At 46.8% G+C, this 27,318-nt stretch overlaps 1 protein-coding gene across 1 annotated transcript in view; it reads left to right on the top strand.

Annotated features, from left to right (window-relative positions):
- Positions 1-27,318, top strand: part of MROH1 (maestro heat like repeat family member 1) — a 106,343-nt gene that overhangs the window by 78,294 nt on the left and 731 nt on the right. Inside the window, exons 27-36 of the mRNA XM_056485041.1 lie at positions 2,650-2,804; positions 7,706-7,871; positions 11,087-11,283; positions 15,643-15,780; positions 17,230-17,344; positions 19,261-19,407; positions 20,833-21,021; positions 22,664-22,816; positions 24,197-24,331; positions 26,661-26,763. Of these exons, the coding sequence (XP_056341016.1) occupies positions 2,650-2,804; positions 7,706-7,871; positions 11,087-11,283; positions 15,643-15,780; positions 17,230-17,344; positions 19,261-19,407; positions 20,833-21,021; positions 22,664-22,816; positions 24,197-24,331; positions 26,661-26,763 (1,498 nt within the window). The remainder of the gene's footprint in view (positions 1-2,649; positions 2,805-7,705; positions 7,872-11,086; positions 11,284-15,642; positions 15,781-17,229; positions 17,345-19,260; positions 19,408-20,832; positions 21,022-22,663; positions 22,817-24,196; positions 24,332-26,660; positions 26,764-27,318) is intronic.

Raw genomic sequence — 27,318 nt, 5'->3', positions numbered from 1 at the left:
ATTCCCAGCACTCCCAAAATTCCTGATGTTCCTGGAATTCCTGAAATTCCCAAAATTCCTGAAATTCCCAGCATAATTCCTAACATAATTCCCAAAATTCACAGAACTCCCAACATTCCAAGAATTCCTGAAACTCCCCAAATTCCCAAAATTCCGAACATAATTCCCATAATTTCCGACATCCCCGAAATTCCCAAATCCAGATTTTGGGGGATTTTTCCTCTCTGTGTGAATTCCCAGATTTTTTGGGAATTTTCTGATTCCCAAATCCTGAATTTCAGGGATTTTTCCAAGCCTGAAATTCCAGGATTTTCTGTTTTCCCAATTTTTTCTTGAAATTTTTTGGGAGTTCCTTCCCAATTTTGGGGTTGGAATTTTCCCAAAAATTGGGAAAAGCCCCAAATTCCCCCTGGAATTTCTTGGATGAACTCAGTGACTTCCAAGAGATTTTCCAAATTTGGAATTCCAGGATTTTCTCCTTTCCCAGATTTTCCTGGAATTTTTTGGGAGCTTCTTCCCCTTTTTGGGGCTGGAATTTGCTAAAAAAAAAAAAAAAAAAAAAAAAAATTGGGAAAAGCCCCAAATTCCCAAAGTTTTTTTTTTTTTTTTTTTCTGGGATCATGATGAGCTTGGTTGAGCTCCAGGGTTTTTTCCAAGCCTGAAATTCCAGGATTTTCTACTTTCCCAAATTTTTCTTGGGATTTTTTGAGAGCTCCATCCCATTTTTGGGGCTGGAATTTTCCCAAAAATTGGGAAAAAATTCTCGATCCAAAGAGGCTCCAAGTGGGAATTTTCTCCTCTGGGTGGAGGTTGAGGGTTGGAATTTTGGGAATTTTCTTCGTGGGAAGGGTTGGAGTGGGGAAATGGGAATGGGAAAAATGGGAAAAATGGGGAAAATGGGAAAAATTAAAATTAGGAAAATGGGGAAATGGGAAAAATGGAAAAAATGAAAATGAGGAAAATGGGGAAAATGGGGAAATGGGAAAAATGGGGGAAATGGGAAAAAGGGAAAATGGGAGAAAATGGGGAAAATGGGAAAAATCAAAATGAGGAAAATGGGGAATATGGTAGAAATGGGAAAAATGGGAAATGGGAAATGGGAAAAATGGGGAAAATGGGGAAAGAAATGAGGAAAATGGGGAGAGAAATGGGGAAAATGGGGAGAGAAATGGGGGAAAATGGGGAGAGAAATGGGGAAAATGGGGGAAATGGGGGAAAATGGGAAATGAGAAATGGGGAAAATGGGAAAATGGGAAAAATGGGGAAAATGGGAAAATGGGAAAAATGGGAAAATGGGAAAAATGGGAAATGGGAAAATGGGAAAATGGGGAAAATGGGAAAAATGGGGAAAAATGGGGAAAATGGGGAAAAATGGGAAAAATGAAAATGAGGAAAATGGGAAAAATGGGGGAAATGGGAAAAATGGGGAAAATGGGAAAATGGGAACAGGATTTGGAATGACAAAAATAGGATTGGGAAAAATGGGAATGGAATGGGAAAAATGGGAAAAATGGGGAGAATGGGAATGGGAAGTTGGGAATGGGAACACAAAAATTTAGAATGGGGAAATTCCAAGGAATGGGAATGGAAAAGAAAAATTGGGAATGGGGAAATTCCAAGGACTGGGATAATGGGAAATTGGGAATGGGAGTAGGAAAAATGGGAATGGGAAATTGGGAATGAGGAAATTCCAAGGAGTGGGAATGAGAAAGGAAAATTGGGAAAGGGAATGGGGAAATTCCATGGAATGGGATAATGGGAAATTGGGAATGGGAAGTTGGGAATTGGAACAGAAAAATTTGGAATGGGGGAATTCTAAGGAATGGGAAAATTCCGAGGAATGGGAATGGGAAAAATGGGAATGGGAAACTGGGAATGGGGAATTCCCAGGAATGGGATGGGGACAGGGCTGGGATCCAATCAGCTCCAATTCCCCAATCCCAGGATTTCTTTTCCCTGGGAATCTCCCACCAACTCCTCCCTCTCCCAAAATCCTGGAATTCCTCCCTTTGGAAAAACCCTTGAATCAAAAAATTCCCCCAATTTGTATCCCAAACCCCATCCATGGATGATTCCCAGAAGCTTTTCCAGCTTTTCTTGGATCCCTTTTCCCAATTTTTTTTTGCCCCAAACCACATCCATGGATGATTCCCAAAATATTTTCCCAGTTTTTCCTGGATCCCTTTTCCCAATTTTTACCCCAAATCCCATCCATGGATTTTTTTCCCAGCTTTTCCAGGATCCCTTTTCCCAATTTTTTTTGGTCCCAAATCCCATCCATGGATTTTTTCCCAGTTTTCCTGGATCCCTTTTCCCAATTTTTTTTGGTCCCAAATCCCATCCATGGATTTTTTTCCCAGTTTTCCTGGATCCCTTTTCCTAATTTTTACCCCAAACCCCATCCATGGATTTTTTTCCCCAGTTTTTCCTGGATCTCTTTTCCCAATTTTTTTGGTCCCAAATTCCATCCATGGATGATTCCCTGGAATTTCCCAGCTTTTCCAGGATCCCTTTTCCCAATTTTTGCCCCAAACCCCATCCATGGATTTTTTTCCCAGTTTTCCTGGATCCCTTTTCCCAGTTTTTACCCCAAACCCCATCCATGGATTTTTTCCCGGTTTTCCAGGCTCCCTTTTCCCGCTTTTCCAGGTTCCCGAGCTCCTGGCCGTGATCCACTCCAAGCTGGAATTGCAGGAGCAGGAGCAGCTCCGGAGGGCGGCTCAGCAATCCGTGCTCATCCTGGCGCTCCAGCATTCCAAAGTTGTGGTTTCCACCCTCCTGGGGAGCTCCCTGCCCTTCGACAGGTCTGGGGAAAATCCCAAATCCCTCCCCAAATCCCAAATTCAGCCCCAAATCCCAAATCCCTCCCCAAATCCCAAATTCAGCCCCAAATCCAACCCGAATCCCAAATCTAACCCCAAATCCCGAATCCAGACTCGAATCCATCCCAAATCCAGTCCCAGTCTCAAATCCCGGATTAAACCTCAAATTCCAAATTCCCAAATTTCCAAATTCCCAAATCCAGCCCCAAATCCCAACATTCCAGACCCAAATCCAGCCCCAAATCCCAAATTCAGCCCTAAATCCAACCCGAATCCCAAATCTAACCCCAAATTCCGAATCCAGACTCGAATCCATCCCAAATCCAGTCCCAATCTCAAATCCAACCCTCATCCCAAATCCAGCCCCATTCCCAAATCCAAAATCCAGCCCCAATCCCAAATCAAACCTCAAATCCCAAATTCCCAAATTCCCAAATCTAGCCCCAATCCCAAATCCCAAATCCAGCCCCAAATCCAACCTCAAATCCCAAATCCCAAATCCAGCCCCAAATCCCAACATTCCAGACCCAAATCCAGCCTCAATCCCAAATTCTAAACCCCAAATCCCAAATCCCAAATCCCAAATCCAACATTCCAAAGTTTTGGTTTCCACCCTCCTGGGGAGCTCCCTGCCCTTCGACAGGTCTGGGGAAAGTTCCTGGTGGGAATTCCCCATCCCAAATCCCAAATCCAGCCCCAAATCCCAAATTCAGCCCTAAATCCAGCCCAAATCCCAAATCTAACCCCAAATTCCGAATCCAGACTCGAATCCATCCCAAATCCAGTCCCAATCTCAAATCCAACCCTCATCCCAAATCCAGCCCAATTCCCAAATCCAAAATCCAGCCCCAATCCCAAATCAAACCTCAAATCCCAAATTCCCAAATTCCCAAATCTAGCCCCAATCCCAAATCCCGAATCCAGCCCCAAATTCCAAATCTCGAATCCCAAATCCAGCCCCAAATCCCAAATCCAGCCCCAAATCCAACCTCAAATCCCAAATTCTCAAATCCAGCCCCAAATCCCAAATTCAGCCCTAAATCCATCCCTAATCCCAAATCTAAACCCAAATCCAGACTCGAATCCATCCCAAATCCAGTCCCAATCTCAAATCCAACCCTCATCCCAAATCCAGCCCCATTCCCAAATCCAAAATCCAGCCCCAATCCAAAATCCAACCTCAAATCCCAAATCCTCAAATCCAGCCCCAATCCCAACATTCCAGACCCAAATCCAGCCCCAATCCCAAACTCCAAATCCCAAATCCCAAATCCAGCCCCAAATCCAACATTCCAAAGTTTTGGTTTCCACCCTCCTGGGGAGCTCCCTGCCCTTCGCCAGGTCTGGGGAAAGTTCCTGGTGGGAATTCCCCATCCCAAATCCCAAATTCAGCCCTAAATCCCAAATCCAGCCCCAAATCCCAAATTGAGCCCCAAATCCCAAATTCAGCCCTAAATCCAGCCCGAATCCCAAATCTAACCCCAAATTCCGAATCCAGACTCGAATCCATCCCAAATCCAGCCCCAATCCCAAATTCAGCCCTAAATCCCAAATTCAGCCCTAAATCCAACCCTCATCCCAAATCTAACCCCAAATCCAGACTCGAATCCATCCCAAATCCAGCCCCAAATCCCAAATCCCAAATCAAACCTCAAATCCCAAATTCCCAAATTCCCAAATCCAGCCCCAAATCCCAACATTCCAAACCCAAATCTAGACCCAAATCCCAAATCCCAAATCCAGCCCCAAATTCCAGATCTCAAATCCCAAATCCCAAATCCAGCCCCAAATCCCAAATCCAGCCCTAAATCCAATCCTAATCCCAAATCCAGCCTTAAATCACAAATCCAGCCCTAATCCCAAATCCAGCCCCAAATTCCAAATCTCAAATCCCAAATCCCAAATCCAACCTCAAATCCCAAATTCCAAATCCAGCCCCAAATCCCTGGAAAATTGGGAAATTTCCTCTGGGAGCCTGAACAGTTTCTGACCTTTACATTTCCCTTTGGGACTGAATTTTTGGGAATTTTCCAGGCAGAAAATTGGGAATTTTCCAGGCAAAAAACTGGGAATTTTTTCCTTTTGGAGCAGCCACTTTTCCCAGAGCTGTGAATTCCCTTTGGACCCAAATTTTGGGGAATTTTCCAGGCAGAAGATTGGGAATTTTCCCATTTTTTCCAGAGATGAGAACTCCCTTGAGAGCCAAATTTTTGGGAATTTTCAGGCTGAAAATTGGGAATTTTCCTTTTGGAGCAGCCACTTTTCCCAGATTTTTGGATTTCCTTTGGAGTTGAATTTTTGGAAATTTTCCAAGCAGAGAACTGGGAATTTTTCCATTTTTTCCCAGAGATGTGAATTCCTTTGGGAGCCGAATTTTGGGGAATTTTCCAGGCAGAAAATTGGGAATTTTTATTTTGGAGCCCCCATTTTTTCCAGATCCCTGGATTCCCTTTGGGAGCCGAATTTTGGGGAATTTTCCAGACAGAAAAGTGGGAATTTTCCCATTTTTTTCTGGATCCCTGGGTTTCCTTTGAGAGCCAAATTTTTGGGAATTTTCCAGGCAAAAAACTGGGAATTTTTTCCTTTTGGAGCAGCCACTTTTCCCAGAGCTGTGAATTCCCTTTGGACCCAAATTTTGGGGAATTTTCCAGGCAGAAAACTGGGAATTTTCTCATTTTTTTCCAGATCCCTGGGTTCCCTTTGAGAGCTGAATTTTTGGGAATTTTCAGGCAGAAAATTGGGAATTTTTTCCATTTTTTTCCAAAGATGTGAATTCCCTTTGCGAGCTCAATTTGGGGAATTTTCCAGGCAAAAAAAAAGGGAATTTTTCCTTTGGAAGAAACCACTTTTCCCAGAGCTGAGGATTCCCTTTGGGATCCGAATTTTGGGAATTTTCCAGACAGAAAATCGGGAATTTTTCCCTTGAGATTTTGAGATAGCGGGATGTGATCCAGAATTTCCAAATTCCCTCCACTCCCCCTTTCCCCCGGATTTATTCCCATTATCCCTAAAAAAAAAAATATTCCCAGGTGGGAAAAATTCCTGGGTAGAAAAAATTCCCAAGTGGAAAATATTCCAAAATGGAAAAATATCCGAAGTAGAAAAAAATTACTGGGTGGGAAAAAATTCCAAATTGGAAAATATTCCAGGTGGAAAAAAAATCCTGGGGGGAAAAAAAATCCGAAGTAGAAAAAAAATCCAAAGTGGAAAAATTCCAGAGTGCAAAAAAATTCCAAAGGAGGAAAATATTCCCAAGTGGAAAAATATTCCCGAGTGGGAAAATTTCTTGGAGAAAAAAATCCTGGGGGGAAAAAATTCCCAGATGGAAAAATATTCCTGGGTGGGAAAAGCAAATTTTGGGAATTTTCCAGGCAGAAAATCAGGAATTTCCCTTGAGATAGCGGGATGTGATCCGGAATTTCCAAATTTCCTCCATTCCCCCTTTTCTCAGAATTTAATCCCATTATCCCAACCTTAAAAAAAATTCATTTTTCACCCCGGAATTCCCCAAAAAAATTCCCAAAAAATTTCCCAAAAAAATCCCTAAAAAATTCCCAAAAAATTTCAAAAAAAACTCAAAAAAATCCCCAAAAAATTCCCAAAAAATTCTCAAAAAAATCCCAAAAACATTCCCAAAAATCCCCAAAAATCCCAAAAAATTCCCAAAAAAATCCCAAAGAAAATTCCCAAAAAATTCCCAAAAAAATTCCCAAAAAATCCCCAAAAAATCCCAAAAATTCTCAAAAAATCCCAAAAAATCCCAAAAAATTCCAAAAAATCCCAAAAAATTCCACAAAAAATCCCCAAAAATTCCCCAAAAATTCCTCAAAAAATCCCAAAAAATTCTCAAAAAAATCCCAAAAAATTCCCAAAACCCCAAAAATTTCCAAAAAATTAAAAAAAAATCCCAAAAAATTCTCAAAAAATTCCCAAAAAATTCCCAAAATATTCTCAAAAAATTCACCAAAAATCCCCAAAAATTCCCAAAAAATTCCCAAAAATTCCCAAAATTCCCAAAAAAAAATCCCAAAAAATTCCCAAAAAAATCCCAAAAAAAAACCCAAAAAATCCCAAAAAATTCTCAAAAAAATCCTCAAAAATTCTCAAAAAATTCCCCAAAAAAATCCCAAAAAATTCCCAAAAAACCCCCCAAAATTCCCAAAAAATTCTCAAAAAATTCCCAATAAAATCCCAAAAATTCCCCAAAAATTCCCGAAAAATTCCCCAAAAAATTCCCAAAAAATACCCAAAAAATCCCCAAAAAATTCCCAAAAAATTCTTCAAAAATTCCCAAAAATATTCCCGAAAAATCCCAAAAAATCCACAAAAAATACCCCAAAAATCCCAAAAAATTCCCAAAAAAGTCCCAAAAATTCCCAAAAAAATCTCAAAAAATTCCTCAAAAAATTCACAAAAAATTCACAAAAAATTCACGAAAAATTCCCAAAAATAATCCCAAAAAATACCCAAAAAATCCCAAAAAATTCCCTAAAAAATCCCCAAAAAATTCACAAAAAATCCCCAAAAAATTCCCAAAAAAATTTCCCAAAAAATTCTCAAAAAATTCCCAAAAAATTCCCAAAAAATTCTCAAAAAAATTCCCCAAAAATTCCCAAAAAATTCTCAAAAAAATTCACAAAAAATTCCCAAAAAATCGCCAAAAAATTCACAAAAAATTCACCAAAAAATCCCAAAAAATCTCCCAAAAATTCCAAAAAATTCACAAAAAATTCCAAAAAATCCCAAAAAATTCCCAAAAAACTCCCAAAAAAATAAAAAAAAAAAATCACAAAAATTCCCAAAAAAAATCCCAAAAAATTCCCAAAAAAATTCCCAAAAATTTCCCAAAAAATTCCCAAAAAATTCCGTGTTTCTCCCCCCAGCCACACCTGTGCCATGTGGAGGGCGCTGGGCACGGAGCCTTCCCTGACTTCCCAAATTTTGGAGCAGCTCCTGGAAAAGCTGAGCCGGGAAATTCCCTTCAAGGAGAGCAAATCCTTCCTGCTGGGGAGCGGCTGCGAGCGCGTGGCCACGCCCCTGCCCCTGGCCGTGAGTATTCCCAAAAAATTCCCCAAAAATTCCGGCGGAATTCCCAAAAAAATTCCCGAAAATTCCGGCTGAATCGGCTCCGGGGTCACTCGGATCCCGGGGTTGTGGTTGGAAAGGAGGGATGGGATTGGGGAGGGGAATAAGGGTGGGGAAAAATTCCTGGGGGGAAAAAAAATTCCAAAGGGGAAAAAATTCCTGGAGAAAAATTCCCAGGGGAAAAAAATTCCCAGGTGGGAAAAATTCCAAAGTAGAAAAAAATTCCAAAGTGGAAAAAATTCCTGGGGGAAAAATTCCTGGGGGAAAAAATTCCAAAGTGGAAAAAATTCCTGGGGGAAAAATTCCCGGGGAAAAAATTCCAAAGTGGAAAAAATTTGGAATTGGGAAATATTCCAAAGTTGAAAAAATTCCCAGGTGGGAAAAATTACAAAGTAGAAAAAAAATTCTGAAGTGAAAAAAATCCTGGGGGAAAAATTCCCAGGGGAAAAAATTCCAAAGTGGAAAAAATTCCTGGAGAAAAATTCCCAGGGGAAAAAAATTCCAAAGTGGAAAAAATTTGGAAGTGGGAAATATTCCAAAGTGGAAAAAATTCCCAGGTGGGAAAAAATTTTCAGGGAGGAAAATTTTCCAGGGGGAAAAAAATTCTCAAGTGGGAAAATATTCCCAGGGGGAAAAAAATTTCCAGGTTGGAGAAAATTCCCAGGGGAAAAATTCCAAAGTAGGAAAAAATTCCCAGGGGAAAAAAAATTCCCGGGGGAAAAAAATTTCCAGGTGGGAGAAAATTCCCAGGGGAAAAAAATCCAAAGTAGGGAAAAATTCCCAGGGGAAAAAAAAATTCCAGGTGGGAAAAATTTCCAGGGGAAAAAATTCCCAGGGGAAAAATATTCCCAGGTGGGAAAAATTTCCAGGGGAAAAAATTCCCAGGGGAAAAATATTCCCAGGGGGAAAAAATTTCCAGGTGGGAGAAAATTCCCAGGGGAAAAAGAATTCTAAGTGAAAAATATTCCAAAGTGGAAAAATATTCCCAGGTGGAAAAAAAAATTCCAGGTTGGAGAAATATTCACCAGTGGGAAAAATTCCCAGGTGGAAAAAAATTCCTGGGGGAAAAAAATTTCCAGGGGAAAAAAATTCCCAGGTGGAAAAATATTCCTGGGTGTGAAAAAAATTCCTGGGGGAAAGAAATTTCCAGGTCAAAAAATATTTCCAGGGAAAAAAATTGTTCTTAAGTGGAAAAATATTCCAAAGTGGAAAAAAATTCCCAAGGGGAAAAATATTCCTGGGTGGGAAAAAATACAAGGGGGGAAAAAAAAATTCCCAGGTGGAAAAAATTTCCAGGGGAATAAAAATTCCAGGTGGAAAAATATTCTCAGGTGGGAAAAATATTCTTGGGTGGGAAAAAATTTCCAGGTGGAGAAATATTCCCAGGGAGAAAAATATTCCTGGGTAGGAAAAATATTCCCAGGAATCCATTCCCGAGGGAAATTTGCATTTAAGGCATTCCCCAAAAAAATCCCAGAGAATCAGGGAAGAATTCCTGGAAAATCAGGGAGCAATCCTGAGCAAACAATTCCAGCAGGGAAACCCCAAATCCCGGGAAGTTCCAATAGGAAAAACCCCAAATCTTGGGAGGTTCCAGCAGGAAATTAGGGCATAATTCTCAGAGAATCTGGAAATTATTCCCTGAAAATCCAGGATCAATCCTGAGCAAAGCCCTTGGATCTGCTCAGGAAAACCCCAAATCCAGGGAATCTCCAGCAGAAAAAAACCCCAAATCTCCATCCCAGAAAACCCCAAATCCTGGGAAGTTCCATCCCAGGAAACCCCAAATCCCGGTCAGGTCCATCAGGGGTTAAACTCCAGGAATGGGAACAGGAAGAAAATCCTCTTTTTCCCGAGATTTCCCGAGAGATTCCCGCTTTTCCTTGGCAGAAAACCCCAAATCCAGGGAATCTCCATCCCAGAAAACCCCAAATCTCCAGCACAGAAAACCCCAAATCCAGAGAATCCCCTGCAGGAAAAATCCCAAATCCCAGGAATCACCAACACAGAAAACCCCAAATCCAGGGAAGTTCCAGAAGGGAATCAGGGAATAATTCTGAGGGAATCAGAGAACAATTCCCAGGAAATCAGGGAGTGATCCTGAGCAAACCCATCCTAGAAAACCCCAAATCCCAGAAATCTCCATCCCAGAAAACCCCAAATCTCCAGCACAGAAAACTCCATATTCAGGGAATTTCCAGCAGGAAAAACCCCAAATCCTGGGAATCTCCTGCTGTAGAAATCCCAAACCTCCAACACACAAAACCCTAAATCCTGGAAGTTCCATCCCAGAAAATCCCAAATCCAGGGAATCTCCTGAAGGGAATTGGAATAATTCCCAAAGAATCAGGGAATAATTCTGAGGGAATCAGGGAACAATTCCCAGGAAATCAGGGTCCAATCCTGAGCAAACCCATCCCAGAAATCCCAAATCTTGAGAATTTCCAGCAGGAAAAACCCCAAATCCCGGGAAGTTCCATCCCAGAAACCCCCAAATCCCGGTCAGGTCCATCAGGGGTTAAACTCCGGGAGCGGGACCAGGCGGAAAATCCTTTTTTTCCCGAGATTTCCCGGGAGATTCCCGCTTTTCCTTGGCAGAAAACCCCAAATCCAGGGAATCTCTATCCCAGAAAACCCCAAATCTCCAACACAGGAAACCCCAAATCCAGGGAATCTCCGGCAGAGAATCAGAGAACAATTCCCAGGAAATCAGGGTCCAATCGTGAGCAAACCCATCCCAGAAAACCCCAAATCCAGGGAATCTCCATCCCAGAAAACCCCAAATCTCCAGCACACAAAACTCCATATCCAGGGAATTTCCAGCAGGAAAAACCCCAAATCCTGGGAATCTCCAACACTGAAAACCCTAAATCCAGGGAATCTCAAACATAAAAAACCCCAAATCCAGGGAATCTCCATCCCAGAAAACCCCAAATCTCCAACACACAAAACCCTAAATCCTGGGAAGTTCCATCCCAGAAAACCCCAAATCCAGGGAATCTCAAACATAAAAAACCCCAAATCCAGGGAATCTCCAGCGGGAAAAACCCCAAATCTCCATCCCAGAAACCCCCAAATCCCGGTCAGGTCCATCAGGGGTTAAACTCCGGGAGCGGGACCAGGCGGAAAATCCTTTTTTTTCCCGAGATTTCCCGGGAGATTCCCGCTTTTCCTCGCAGGCCACGTGCGCGCTGGATGAGCTCATGTCTGCTCCGGAGGCGGCGGCCGCGATCCTGGAGCGATTCCCGGCGCTTTTCCAGCGGCTCCTGCTGCGCCTCGGCTGCTCCGTGGGCGTCCAGCTCCCGAAATTCCTGCAGAATTCCTGCCGGGAAAAACGGGGCCAGGGAGCGGCCGGCAGGAGCCTGAGGCCCTGCAGGTGGGGAGGGAATTCCCCTGGGAATTCCGTGGTGGGGTTTTGTGGGAATTCCCAAGGGGATGGATTGTTTGGGAATTAATTCCATTGGGGATGGATTGTTTGGGAATTGATTCCATGGGGATGGATTTTGTGGGAATTCCGTAGGGTGGATTTTGTGGGAATTAATTCCATGGGGATGGATTTTGTGGGAATTCTGAGGGGATGGATTCTGTGGGAATTAATTCCATGGGGATGGATTATTTGGGAATTAATTCCATGGGGTGGATTTAGTGGGAATTGCATGGAGTGGATTTTGTGGGAATTCCCACGGGGATTAATTATTTAGGAATTAATTCCATGGGGATGGATTTTGTGGGAATTGATTCCATGGGGATGGATTTTGTGGGAATTAATTCCATGGGGATGAATTATTTGGGAATTAATTCCATGGGATGGATTTTGTGGGGATTCCCTGAGATGGATTTTGTGGGAATTAATTCCATGGGGATGGATTTTATGGGAATTCCCAAGGGGATGGATTATTTGGGAATTAATTCCATGGGGATGGATTTTGTGGGAATTAATTCCATGGGGATGGATTCTGTGGGGATGGATTCTATGGGAATTCCATGGGGATGAATTATTTGGGAATTAATTCCAATGGGGATGGATTTTGTGGGAATTAATTCCATTGGGGATGGATTTTGTGGGAATTAATTCCATGGGGATGGATTCTATGGGAATTCCCATGGGGATGAATTATTTGGGAATTAATTCCATGGGGTGGATTTTGTGGGAATTCCATGGGGATGGATTTTGTGGGAATTAATTCCATGGGGATGGATTTTGTGGGAATTAATTCCATGGGGATAACTATGGGGATGGATTATTTGGGAATTAATTCCATGGGATGGATTTTGTGGGAATCCAAGGGGATGGATTATTTGGGAATTAATTCCATGGGGATGGATTTTGTGGGAATTCCATGGGGATGGATTATTTGGGAATTAATTCCATGGTAATGGATTCTATGGGAATTCCATGGGGTGGATTTTGTGGGGATTCTGGGAGAATGAATTCCATGGGATGGAGTCTATGGGAATTCCATGGGGATGAATTATGTGGGAGTTAATTCCAGGGGGCTGGATTTTTGTGGGGATGGATTTTGTAGGAATTCCATGGGAATGGATTCTGTGGGAATTAATTCCATGGGAATGAGTTTTGTGGGAATTTCATGGGAGATGGATTTTGTGGGAATTCTGTGGGGAAAAGGAGGATGGGGGCAAAATGGGGCGGGAAGATGGGATTTGTGGGATTTGTGGGATTTGTGGGATAATGGGATAATGGGATGGGATTGATGGGATTGACGAGATGAGATAATGGGATGGGATTTATGGGGTTTATGGGATAGTGGGATAGGATGGATATAGTAAAATGGGATGCATGGGATTTATGGGATAATGGGATAGGATTAATGGGATTTGTGGGATTTGTGGGATTGATGGGGCTTGTGGCATTATGGGATAATGGGATGGGATAAATGGGATAATGAGAAAATGGGATGGAGGGAATAGGATGAGATTTGTGGGATTGATGGGATTCATGGGATGAGATAAGGGGGTAGTGGGATAATGGGGTAATGGGATGGAGTGGGAAGGGATGGGATAATGGGATGGGAGGATGGGATTTATAGGATTTATGGGATTATGGGATAATGGGATATGTGGGATTGATGGGATAATGGGATACTGGAATAATGGGGTGATATTTATGGGATTTATGGGATAATAGGATGGACAGATTTGGATGGGATTTATGGGATTGTGGGATTGATGGAGTTTGTGGGATGATGGGATAGTGGGATGGGATTGATGGGATTGATGGGATGGAGAGAATAGGATGGGATTCATGGGATTTATGGGATAATGGGATAGTGGGATGGGATTGATGGGATTGACGAGATGAGATAATGGGATGGGATTTATGGGATTTGATTTATGGATTTATGGGATTTATGGGATAATGGGATAATTAAATGGGATCCATGGGATGGGATTGGATGGGAACAAAGGCTGGGACTGGGAATTTGGGAAGCAGGAATGGGATGAAGCATCTGGAGCAGGATTTGGATGTTGGAGCAGATTCCCAAAAAAAAGGAAGAGTGAGGGAGAGATTTCCAAAGAAATTTGGGATGCCACAATCCCTGGAATTGTCCTACGGGGGATCCATGGAAATGGGATCATTCCTAAATCCTTAAATCCCACCATTTCCACCCCATTCCTGCATTCCCGGATTTCCTGTGCTTTCCTTAATTAGTCCTTAATTAATTCCAGGAAAACCCAGAGATCTCTCTGGTTTGTTTTTTTTTCCCCCCTGGAATTTTATTCTTCTCATTCCTTGTCCCACTTTTCCCTGGGAAAACAGGGAAAAGTTCACCGGGATCTTTCCAGCTCCTCTGGGGAATTTTTTTTTGAAAACTCCTGGATTCTCCTTCAGGAATTCAGCTTTGTGCCCCTTCTTTGCTTTTGTCTTTTTTTTTTTCCATGGGATCCTTTCTGGGAAAAAAATTGGGAAGGAATTCCGAAGGAAATCTGCCCTTAAATGAGAAAAAATTCCCAAAAATCCCCTCCAAAAAGTCCTAAATTTGGTCATCGGACACCCAAAATCTGCACTAAAACACCCCAAAATGGTCCCCAAATCCAGGGAAATTCCAGGGATTTCTGGGGTGAAAAAGCAGGGAAAAGTTGGGAGCACAGGGAAAAAAATCCAGGAAATATCAGATTAAAATTGGTCATGGTTCTTATGGAATCATGGAATGGCAGAGGTTGGAAAACCTCTGGATTTGCCCATCCAGCCATGAATCCAAAGATTCTCCTGATCCCAGGAAATGCTTCCCAGAGCAATTCCAATTTTTGGGATCAATCTTCTGTTGTCATTTTCCAGCATTCCAGAGGCATCCCTGGCTGTCCTGGGATGCTTGGGATCCTCCCACCCCACAAATTCCAGAGGGAATGGGACAAATCCCGATGGGAAAATCGGCTCCAAATCCCAAATCCCGGATTTCCTTCGTGTGTGGGACCCCTGTTCCGACAGCCGGGATTTATCCCTGGCTCGCCTTCCCGGTGTTTTGACGGGATAACTTCTGGGATCTTTTCCAGATGTTGCTCAGAGGCAAAGAAATCCCAACCCTATAAATCGTTCATTCCGTGAAAAAAAAAAAATTCCTTCCAGTAGCTCCGGAGTTTTTCCCTTCCCTGTTTTTTTTCTTGGATCCGGTTCCTGGTGTGCTGGGATGGCTCCAACTCCGGCATTCCCGGCGTCCCAGGGAATGGAATTCCCTTGGGATATTGGGGATGGAGCTGGAGGCAATCCCGAATCCAGTCCTGAATCCAGCCCCAAATACAATCCCAAATCCTGTCCTGAATCCAATCCGGAATCCAATCCCAAATCCAAACCCAATCCTGAATCCAATCCCACATCCAGTCCTGAATTCAATCCCAAATCCAATCCTGAATCCAACCCCAAATCCAACCTCAAATCGAGTCTTGAATCCAGTCCTGAATCAGTCCTGAATCCAATCCCAAATCCAACCCCAAATCCAATCCCAAATCCAGTCCTGAATCCAATCCCAAATCCAACCCCAAATTTAATCCAACCGCGAATTCAATCCCAAATCCAATCCCAAATCCAGTCCTGAATCCAACCCCAAATCCAACCCCAAATCGAGTCCTGAATCCAGTCCTGAATCAGTCCTGAATCCAATCCGGAATCCAATCCCAAATCCAATCCCAGACCCAATCCCAATCCCAACCCCAAATCTAATCCTGAGTGGAATCCCAATCCCAAATCAAATCCTGAATCCAATCCCAAATCCAGTCCCAAATCCCATCCCAAACCCAGTTCCAGATCCAATCCCAAATCTGATCCCAAATCCAATCTTGAATCCCATCCCAAACCCAATCCAACCGCAAACCCAGTCCCAGATCCAATCCCAAATCCAATCCCAGATCCAATCCCAAATCCAATCCCAGATCCAGTCCTGAATCCAATCCCAAATCCAATCTGGATCCAATTCCAAGCCCAATTCTGAATCCAGTCCTGAATCCAATCCCAAATCCAATCCCAGATCCAATCCCAAATGCGATCCCAGATCCAGTCCTGAATCCAATCCCAAATCCAATCCCGAGTCTCATCTCAAACCAAATCCAACCCTAAACCCAGTCCCAGATCCAATCCCAGATCCAATCCCAGATCCAAACCCAGATCCAATCTCAGATTCAATCCCAGATCCAATCCCAAATGCAATCCCAGATCCAATCCCAGATCCAATCCCAGATCCAAACCCAATCCTGATCCCAATCCCGATCCCAAATTTTCCAGCTGTGCCGTGGAGACGCTGCAGACGATGCTGGTGCGGGCTGGGAACGACGACGTCGTGCGGGATGTGGCAAATTCCGGAGGTTGGGAATTGATGGAAATTCCCGAGCGGCACCACGACGGAATCGCCCTCCTGGCCGGGTAGGGAATTCTGGGAGCTCTTCCCGAGGAATTCCGGGATTTTGGGGTGGGGTGGGATCATTTTGCTCCTGGGAATGCGGTGGGGTGGATGCAGCTGGAGCTGGAATTGTTCCCTCTTGGAATTTCGGCGTCTCTGATCGCAATATGGAATTCCCAGAGTTGTTAATCCCACAGCAGAATTCCCAGAGTCTGATCCCACTGCAGAATTCCTGGTATCTCCAATCCCAGTTTGGAATTCCCAGTGCCTCTGATCCCACTGTGGAATTCCCAATTTTAACAATCCCTCTTCATAATTCCTGGTCTCATTGATCCCACTGTGGAATTCCCAGAGTTGTTGACCCCAATATGGGATTCCCAATGTCATGGATCCCATTTTGGAATTCCCAGAGTCTCCAATCCCAGTTTGGAATTCCCAAAATCACTGGTCCCAGTATGTCACTGATCCCAATATGGAATTCCCAATGTCACCAATCCCACTGTGGAATCCCAGTGCCATTGATCCCACTGCGGAATTCCCAGAGTCACAAATCCCAGTTTGGAATTCCCATTATATCATTCCTGGGAAATTCCCATTCCAGGGGGTGGCAGGGCCCCATCCGGGATCATCCAAATTGGAATTGGGATTTTCCAACTTTCGGGGAACCTCCCAAAAATTCCAGAGCGACTCATCCCAAAAAAACCCAGATGTGGTGTTCGGGATGCTCCAAATCCTTCTCTGAGGGTCAATCCCGGTTTTCCGTGCTGGGTGTTGCCCTGCCTGGGGACAGGGATTCCCTGGATTTCCAGGATTTCAGGGATTTCCAGGATTTCCAGGATTTCCATGATTTTTGTGATTTCTGTGTTTTCCTGGAATTCCGGGATTTTTGTAATTTCTGTGATTTCTGTGATTCCTGGGATTCCCGGGATTTCCAGAATTTGGGGGATTTCCGGGATTTGGGGGATTTCCAGGATTTCCATGATTTTTGTGATTTCTGGGATTTCCAGGATTTTTGTGATATCCGTGATTTCTGTGATTTCCGTGATTTCCAGAATTTCTGGGATTTCTAGGATTTCCATGATATCCAGGATTTTTGTGCTTTCTGGGATTTCCAGGATTTCCGGGATTTCCAGGATTTTTGTGATTTCTGGGATTCCCAGAATTTCCAGAATTTCCAGGATTTTTGTGATTTCCTGGATTTCCAGGATTTTTGTGATTTCTGGGATTCCCAGAATTTCCATGATTTCACTGATTTCCATGATTTCCGGGATTTCCAGGACTTCCGGAATTTCCAGGATTTTTGTGATTTCTGGGATTTCCAGGATTTCCAGTATTTCTGGGATTTTTGTGATTTCCAGGATTTCTGGGATTTCTGGGATTTCCGGGATTTTTGTGATATCCGTGATTTCTGTGATTCTGTCATTTCCGGGATTCCCGGGATTCCCGGAATTCCGAGTGCTGTTCCCACACAGGGCCATGGCTCGGCTCTGCGGGCCCCGGCTGCCGCCGATCGTCCGGAGCCTCATCCCGGAGCTGGGAAGCGTCTTCGAGTGCCAGAGGGTGACCAGCACGGCATTCCTGGCCGAGGTGAGCCGGGAAATCGGGAACGGCCGGCTGGGCTCCGACCATGGATCCAGGGCTCCGTCTGTCCATGGATCCGTCCATCCATGGATCTGTCCGTCCATCAATCCATCCATCCATCCGCCTATCTATGGATCCATCCTTCAATCCCATGGATTTGTTCATCCATGGATCCATTCATCCGTCCATCCCTGGATCTGTCCATCCGTCCATGAATCCATCATGCATCCATTCCTTCATGGATCCCGGGGTCCGTCTGTCCATGGATCCGTCCATCCATGGATCTGTCCGTCCGTCCATCCATCCATCCATCCGTCTATCTATGGATCCAACCATCCTTCAATCCCATGGATTTGTTGATCCATGGATCCGTTCATCTATGGATCCATCCATCCCTGGATCTGTCCATAGATCTGTCCATCCTTCAATCCCATGGATCTGTCCATCCCTGGATCTGTCCATCCGTCTGTGAATCAATCATCCATCCATTCCTCCATGGATCCAGGGGTCCGTCTGTCCATGGATCTCTCCACAGATGGATCTGTCCATCCGTGGATCTATCCATCCATCTGTGGATTCACCCACCCATGGATCTGTCCATCCATGGATTCAGCATTCATCCATTCATCCATGGATCCAGGAGTCCGTCTGTCCATGGATCTGTCCATCTTTCAATTCCATGGATCTGTCCAAGCATGGATCTGTCCATCCTTAAATCCTATTGATCTGTCCATCCATGGATTAATTCATCCACGGATTCATCTATACATGCATCCATGGATCTGTCCATCCATGGATCCATCCATCCATTCATGGACCTGTCCATCCATGGATTTGCCCATCCATCCATGGATCCGTCCATTCATCCATCCATGTATCCATGGATTTGTTCATCCACAGATCCAACCATCCATGGATCTGTCCATCCTTCAATCCCATGGATCCGTCTATCCATAGATCCGTCCATCCATGGATCTGTCTGTCCATGGATCTGTCCATCGATGGATCTGTCCATCCTTCAGTCCCAGGGATCCATCCATCATCCATCCATCATCCATCCATCATCCATCCATCATCCATCCATCCATCATCCATCCATCATCCATCCATCCATCATCCATCCATCCATCATCCATCCATCCATCATCCATCATCCATCCATCCATCATCCATCCATCCATCCATCCATCCATCCATCATCCATCATCCATCCATCCATCATCCATCCATCATCCATCCATCCATCCATCCATCCATCATCATCCATCCATCATCCATCCATCCATCCATCCATCATCCATCATCATCCATCCATCATCCATCATCCATCCATCATCCATCCATCATCCATCCATCATCCATCCATCCATCCATCATCCATCCATCCATCATCCATCCATCATCCATCCATCATCCATCCATCATCCATCCATCCATCATCCATCCATCCATCCATCATCATCCATCCATCATCCATCATCCATCCATCCATCCATCCATCATCCATCATCATCCATCCATCATCCATCATCCATCCATCATCCATCCATCATCCATCCATCATCCATCCATCCATCCATCATCCATCCATCCATCATCCATCCATCATCCATCCATCATCCATCCATCATCCATCCATCCATCATCCATCCATCCATCCATCCATCATCCATCCATCATCCATCCATCCATCATCCATCATCCCACATCCCAATTCTCTGCTACTCTTGGAGCCCATCCCGAAATCCTGAGCGTGTTTGGACCTCGGAGAGTTTCAAATTTTCACTGGAGCCGGGGAGGAAAAAGAAGAAAATTCCAGCAGATCCGTGGGATGAGGGGAAATTCCTGTCCCAGAGCTCCTCTCCGGAGCCCAATCTATCCAAAAATTCCCAAATTTTTCCTGCCACTTTTCCCTTTTCCAGCTGCTCAACCACAACGTGGTGAACGACCTGGTGCTGCTGGAGCCGCTGCTGGACGCGCTGACGGCTCTGGAGAAGGATTCCTGCCTCCTGGTGCGGGTGCTGGCGCTCCGGGGGCTCGGGAACGTCGCCTCGGGATCCCCGGAAAAGGTGGGAGAGGCTCCCGGGATTTGGGATGTGGCGGGAAATCCCGCTTGGGATTCCCCCCAAAAACATCGGGATGAGGTTTTGTGGGATGGGCAGGAAGCTCCAGGGATTAGGATGCACCGGGAGGCTCCAGATTCCTAAAAAATCCCGGGAAGTTCTCCAGAGCCATTCCTGGGAAATCCGGGAATCCCAGAGCCTTTCCCAGCAGGGGGATTCTCCCCAGCCCCGTTTTCCAGGGATTCCCAGGAATATTTCTTGGGAATTCCAGCTGGGATTGACCCCTTTTTCCAGCTTCTCCCGGGAATTCCTGGCCTCAGTCCTTGCTCTGCCTCCCGAGGCACCAAATCCTGGAATTCCATCAATTCCAGGGGATTATTCCCAGAAATCCCCATTTTAACCTGTTCCTTCGTTTCCCTTGGAAGCCGATCCAAAACTCCCCTTGGACCCCTCCAATCCTGATTTTCTCTGGGATGAGCACCCCCAGCTCCCTCTTCTGCTGCCAGGAATTCTCCCATTCCCAGAATTCCCAATTCCCAATCCCATTCCCATCCCTGGTCCTTTTCCCATTCCCATAATTCCCAGATTTCCCTGAATTCCAATTGTCCCGTTCCCATTTTTCTCGTTCTCAGAATTCCCAGATTCCCCTGAATTCCAATTTTCCCGTTCCCATTTCCATTTTTCCCATTCATGTTTTTCCCTTTCCCATTCCCAGAATTCCCAGATTTCCCACAATTCCCATTCCCAATCCCATTCCCAATTTCCCTTTCCTTTTCCCATTCCCGTAATTCCCAGATTTCCAAGAATTCCCATTTTTCTCATTCCCAGAATTCCCAGATTTCCCTGAATTTCAATTTTCTCATTCCCATTCCCAATTTCCCTTTCCCATTCCCATTTTTCCCACTATTCTCATTTTTCCCATTCCCATTTTTCCCACTATCCCATTTTCCCCATTCCCATTTTTCCCAACCACGCACCCACCAAATCCCCATTTCCCCCCAAATTCTGACGCAGCATTCCCAAAAATCCCAATTTCAATCCATTCCCTCATTCCCCCTTGGGAGAAACTCCTGCCCTGTCTCCCTCCAATCCCGCTTTTCCGCGGGACGAGCCGCCACCCTCTCCCATCCCGGTTTTTCCCATTCCCATTCTCAGAATTCCCAGATTTCCCTGAATTACAATTTTCTCATTCCCATTCCCAATTTCCCATTCCCATTTTCCCCATTCCCATTTTTCCCAACCACGCACCCACCAAATCCCCGTTTCCCCCCAGATTCCAGCGCAGTATTCCCAAAAATCCCAATTTCCATTCCCTCTTCCCCTTGGGAGCCCATCCCAAACTCCTGCCCTGTCTCCCTCCAATCCCGCTTTCCCGCGGGACGAGCCGCCGCCCTCTCCCATCCCGGTTTTTCCCGGTTTTTTTCCCGGCAGATCCGGCGGCACGGCGCGCAGCTCGTGGCCTCCATGGTGGGCGGCCTGGACGACAAGGACGATCCCAACAACCGGCTGGCGCTGGAATCCATGTCCAGCCTCTCCAGGATCCTGGATCGCCTGGAGCCGCCGGACGTGCAGCCCCTGCTGCTCCGCGTCTCCATCCGCATCCGGCCCTTCTTCGACAGCGTGAGGGCAAATCCCGGGATTCCCGCCCTCGGGAACGGGGTCGGGATGGGGTCGGGTCACCCAGCGGGGCTTTGCCATCCCAAGTTTTGCTGGGATTTCTCCTGGATGCTCATCCAGGATCCAGTGCTGGGCTGAGGGTCCCGCTGGGGTTTTCCCGTTGGGATTGGTCCATTGGGATTGGTCTGTTGGGATTGGTCCTTTGGGATTTTCCATTGGGATTTTTCTATTGCAATATTCTCATTGGGATTTTGCTATTGGGATTAGTCTGATGGGATTTTCCATTGGGATTTTCCCGTTGGGATTTTCCATTGGGATTGGTCCATTGGGATTTTCCCATTGGGATTGGTCCATTGGAATTGCTCCACTGGGATGGGTCCATTGGGATTAATCTATTGGGATTTTGCCATTGGGTTTTTCCCATTGGGGTGGGTCCATTGGGATTTTCCCATTGGTATTTTCCCATTGGAATTTTCCCATTGGGATTGGGCTGTTGGGATTGGTCCATTGGGATTTTCCATTGGGATCTTCCCATTGGGATTTTCCCGTTGGGATTTTCCCATGGGGACTGGTCCATTGGGATTTTCCCATTGGGATTGGTCCATTGGGATCTTCCCGTTAAGATTGGTCCATTGTGATTTTCCCATTGGGATTTTCCCACACGGATTTTCCCATTGGGATTGGTCCATTAGGATTGGTCCATTGGGATCATCTCACCGGGATTTTCCCCCTGGAATTTTCCCCGGTGGGATTTTCCCATTGGGATTGTTCTACTGGAATTCTTCCATGGGGATTGTCCCATTGAGATTTCCCCAACTGGAATTGTCCCATTGGAATTTTCATATTGGAATTTTTCCATTGGGATTTTCCCATTGGGATTGTCCCATTGAGATTTCCCCAACTGGAATTGTCCCTTTGGGATTTCCCCACTAGGATTGTGCCATTGGAATATTCCTATTGGAATTTTCCTATTGGGATTATTCCATTGGGATTTTCCCATTGGAATTTTCCCATTGGCATTGTCCCCCCGTGCTTGGGACCTTGAGAATTATGGGAACAGAGGGATGGGAATGGTGGGAAAAATGGGATGGGGATGATGGAAACATCAGAATGGGGATTTTAGGATCTCAGCATGGGATTTTGAGATCCCAGGATGATATTTTGGGAAAACAGGACAGGATTTCAGAATCCCAGGATGGAATCTTGGGATCCCAGGATGGGATTTCGGGATCACGGGATGGAATTTGGGGAACACAGGACAGATTTTGTGGTCAAGGGATGGGATTTCAGGATCCCAGCATGGAATTTTGGGATCCAAGCAGGAATTTTGGGATTCCAGGACAGGATTTCGGGATCCCAGCATGGAATTTTGGAATCCAAGCAGGAATTTTGGGATTCCAGGACAGGATTTCAGGATCCCAGGATGGAGTTTTGGGATCATGGGATGGAATTTCAGGATCACAGGATGGATTTTGGGATAACAGGTCAGGATTTTGGGATCCAAGTAGGAATTTTGAGATCCCAGGGCAGGATTCTGGGATCCCAGGTTTGGATTTCAGGTTCCCAGGATGGGATTTCGGGAATCCAGGATGGAATTTCGGGATTTTCTCCGCGTTATTCCCGTTTTTCCCTGTTTTTTCCCCAGGAGCACCCCGACCTCCGGCGCTCCTCCATCGTCCTTTTCGGGAACCTTTCCCGCTTCGGCCGCTCCGACTCCGAGGTTTTCTCAGAGCAGATCCTGAACGGGCTCGTGACGCTGCTGCTGCACCTGCAGGACCCCCAGCCCGACGTGGTCAAGGTGGGAATTCCGGGAATTCCCGGGAAATTCCGGGGGATTCCCCCCTGCGGAATTCCCGGGTCCTCCATGTGGAATTCCCAGGGATTTGTGGGATTTCCCAACGCAGAATTCCCAGGAAATTCGGGGGATTCTCTGTGTGGAATTCCTGGGAATTTGCAGGGTTCCCCTGTGAAGAATTCCCGGGGATTTGGGGAATTCCCCCGTGTGGAATTCCCAGGAATTTGGAGGATTCCCCCATGTGGAATTCCTGGGTCCTCCATGTGGAATTCCCAGGGATTTGTGGGATTTCCCAGTGCAGAATTCCCAGGAAATTCGGGGGATTCTCTGTGTGGAATTCCCGGGAATTCAGGGGATTCCCCCATGTGGAATTCCCAGGGATTTGTGGGATTTCCCAATGCAGAATTCCCAGGAAATTCGGGGGATTCTCTGTGTGGAATTCCCAGGAATTTGGAGGATTCCCCAGTGCAGAATTCCTGGGATATTTGGGGGATTCCCTGGTGTGGAATTCTGTGGAATTCGGGGGATTCCGCTGTCTGGAATTCCCAGGGATTTGGGAGATTCCCCTGTGTGGAATTCTCGGGGATTCTGCGGATTCCCCTGTGCAAAATTCCTGGGAATTCGGGGGATTCCCACATGTGGAATTCCTGGTTTCCCATATGCAGAATTCCCAGGGATTTGTGGGATTCCCCAATGCAGAATTCCTGGGAATTTGGGGGATTCCCCTGTGTGGAATTCCCGAGGATTTGGGGGATCCCCCCGTGAGGAATTCCCAGGAATTCAGGGGATTCCCCCATGTGGAATTCCCAGGGATTTGTGGGATTTCCCAATGCAGAATTCCCAGGAAATTCGGGGGATTCTCTGTGTGGAATTCCTGGGAATTTGCGGGGTTCCCCTGTGAAGAATTCCCGGGGATTTGGGGAATTCCCTGGTGTGGAATTCTGTGGAATTTGGGGGATTCCCCTGTCTGGAATTCCCAGGGATTTGTGGGATTCCCCAGTGCAGGATTCCCAGGAATTTGGGGGATTCCTCTGTGCAGGATTCCCGGGAATTTGGGGAATTCCCCCGTGTGGAATTCCCAGGGAATTCTGAGGATTCCCCCATGTGGAATTCATGGGGATTTATGGGATTCTCCCATGCAGAATTCCCAGGAAATATGGGGGATTCCCCAGTGCAGAATTCCCAGGGATTTGTGGGATTCCTCAGTGCAGAATTCCCAGGGATTTGTGGGATTCCCCAGTGCGGAATTTCCAGGGATTTGTGGGATTCCTCAGTGCAGAATTCCCTGGAATTGGGGGATTCCCCAGTGCGGAATTCCCAGGGATTTGGGGGATTCCCCAGCGCGGAATTCCGCGGGATTCCCGGCATTCCCGGTTTTCCCAGGCGTGCAAGTTCGCCCTGCGGATGTGCGGGCCCAGCCTGGGCTGCGAGGAGCTGCGGGAAATGTTCGGGAATCACCTGCGGGAGGAGCGGGGGCTGCACTACGGGGAGTTCATCAACCACGTCTGCAAATCCCTGGTGGGAGCCGGGATATCGGGATACCGGGATATCGGGAAACCGGGATATCGGGATATGGGAGGAGCGGGGGCTGCACTACGGGGAGTTCATCAACCACGTCTGCAAGTCCCTGGTGGGAACCGGGATATCGGGATAGCGGGATATCGGGAAACCGGGATATCGGGATATGGGAGGAGCGGGGGCTGCACTACGGGGAGTTCATCAACCACGTCTGCAAATCCCTGGTGGGAGCCGGGATACCGGGATACCGGGATATCGGGATACCGGGATATCGGGATACTGGGATATCGGGATATCGGGATATCGGGATATCGGGACATCGGGAAACCGGGATATCGGGATATTGGGATATGGGAGGAGCGGGGGCTGCACTACGGGGAGTTCATCAACCACGTCTGCAAGTCCCTGGTGGGAACCAGGATACCGGGATATCGGGATACCGGGATATCGGGATATCGGGATATCGGGAAACCGGGATACCGGGGTATCGGGATATCGGGATATTGGGACATCGGGATACCGGGATATTGGGATATCGGGATATTGGCACACTGGAATATTGGGATATTGGGACATTGGGACATTGGGATATTGGGACATGGGGACATTGGGACATTGGGATATTGGGATATCGGGATATCAGATACCGGGATATCGGGATATCGGGATATTGGAACATTGGGATATTGGGACATTGGGATACTGGGATATTGGGATATAGGGGAATTGGGATATGGGAGGAGCGGGGGCTGCACTACGGGGAGTTCATCAACAATGTCTGCAAATTCCTGGTGGGAATCGGGATATCGGGACATTGGGATATCGGGATATCGGGGTATCGGGACATCGGGATATCGGGATATTGGGACATCGGGATATCGGGATATTGGGATGTCGGGATATTGGGATATTGGGATATTGGGATATGGGAGGAGCGGGGGCTGCACTACGGGGAGTTCATCAACCACGTCTGCAAATCCCTGGTGGGAATCGGGATACCGGGATACCGGGATATTGGGATATCGGGATATCGGGATATCGGGATATCAGGGTATTGGGATATCGGCATATTGGGATATTGGGACATCGGGATACTGGGATATCGGGATATTGGCACACTGGAATATTGGGATATTGGGACATTGGGACATTGGGATGTTGGGACATGGGGACATTGGGATATTGGGATATCGGGATATCGGGATATTGGAACATTGGGATATTGGGACATTGGGATACTGGGATATTGGGATATAGGGGAATTGGGATATAGGAGGAGCGGGGGCTGCACTACGGGGACTTCATCAACAATGTCTGCAAATTCCTGGTGGGAATCGGGATATCGGGACATTGGGATATCGGGATATCGGGGTATCGGGACATCGGGATATCGGGATATTGGGACATCGGGATATCGGGATATTGGGATGTCGGGATATTGGGATATTGGGATATTGAGATATGGGAGGAGCGGGGGCTGCACTACGGGGAGTTCATCAACCACGTCTGCAAATCCCTGGTGGGAATCGGGATACCGGGATACCGGGATATCGGGATATCGGGATACCGGGATACCGGCATAAAAGGATATCAGGACATCGGGATATTGGGATATTGGAATATTGGGATATTTGGTTATTAGGATATTGGGATATCGGGATATGGGAGGAGCGGGGGCTGCACTATGGGGAGTTCATCAACAATGTCTGCAAATTCCTGGTGGGAACCGGGATACCGGGATATCGGGATATCGGGATATTAGGATATCGGGACATTGGGATATTTGGATATTCGGGAATTGGGATATTGGGATGTTGGGATGTTGGGACACCGGGATATTGGGATATCGGGACATTGGGGTATTGGGATTGTGATGTTGTGACATTGGCATATTGGGATATTGGGGCAACCCAAATCCCCTCAATCCCCCTCAATCCCCCCACTGTCCCCAAATCCCCACAACATCCCGAATGTCTTTGGTGTCCCCAACGTCCCCATTCCCCTGAATGTCCCCAGTGTCCCCAATGTCCCCCAATCCCCCCAGTGTTCCCCAATCCCCCCAGTCCCCTCACTGTCCCTGTGTCCCCTCTGTCCCCGCTGTCCCCTCAGTGTCCCCGTGTCCCCTCAGTGTCCCCTCAGTGTCCCCATGTCCCTGTGTCCCCACTGTCCCCTCAGTGTCCCCTCAGTGTCCCCTCAGTGTCCCTGCTGTCCCCACTGTCCCCTCAGTGTCCCCTCAGTGTCCCCTCAGTGTCCCCTCAGTGTCCCCTCAGTGTCCCCTCAGTGTCCCCGCTGTCCCCGCTGTCCCCTCAGTGTCCCCGTGTCCCCGCAGTTGCGCGCTCACCCCGCTCTCCTGAGCCGCCTCCTCTCCACCAACCTCTTCTACTTCAAGAGCCCCTGGCGGGAGCTGCGGGCGGCGGCGGCCATGTTCATCGGTGAGGGACAGGGGACACTGGGGACACTGGGGACAGGGACACTGGGGACAGCAATGGTGGCCATGTTCATCGGTGAGGGACAGGGACAGAGGGGACACTGGGGACAGGGACAGGGACACTGGGGACACTGGGACACTGGGGACAGGGATGGGGACAGGGACAGGGACAGCAATGGCGGCCATGTTCATCGGTGAGGGACAGGGACAGGGGACACTGGGGGGACACTGGGGACACTGGGGACACTGGGGCACTGGGGACAGGGACACTGGGGACACTGGGGATACTGGGGACATTGGGGACAGGGATGGGGACAGCAATGGCGGCCATGTTCATCGGTGAGGGAGAGGGACACTGGGGACACTGGGGACACTGGGGACATTGGGGACACTGGGGATACTGGGGATACTGGGGACATTGGGGACACTGGGGATACTGGGGATACTGGGGACACTGGGGACAGCAATGGCGGCCATGTTCATCGGTGAGGGACAGGGACACTGGGGACACTGGGGACAGGGGGACACTGGGGAGGGGACAGGGGACAGCAACAGTGGC

This window comes from Oenanthe melanoleuca, chromosome 2, assembly GCF_029582105.1.
Source record: "Oenanthe melanoleuca isolate GR-GAL-2019-014 chromosome 2, OMel1.0, whole genome shotgun sequence".
Classification (NCBI taxonomy): domain Eukaryota; kingdom Metazoa; phylum Chordata; class Aves; order Passeriformes; family Muscicapidae; genus Oenanthe; species Oenanthe melanoleuca.
The sequence above is the reverse complement of the archived record's forward strand: the minus strand, read 5'-3'. Positions and strand labels throughout refer to the sequence as shown.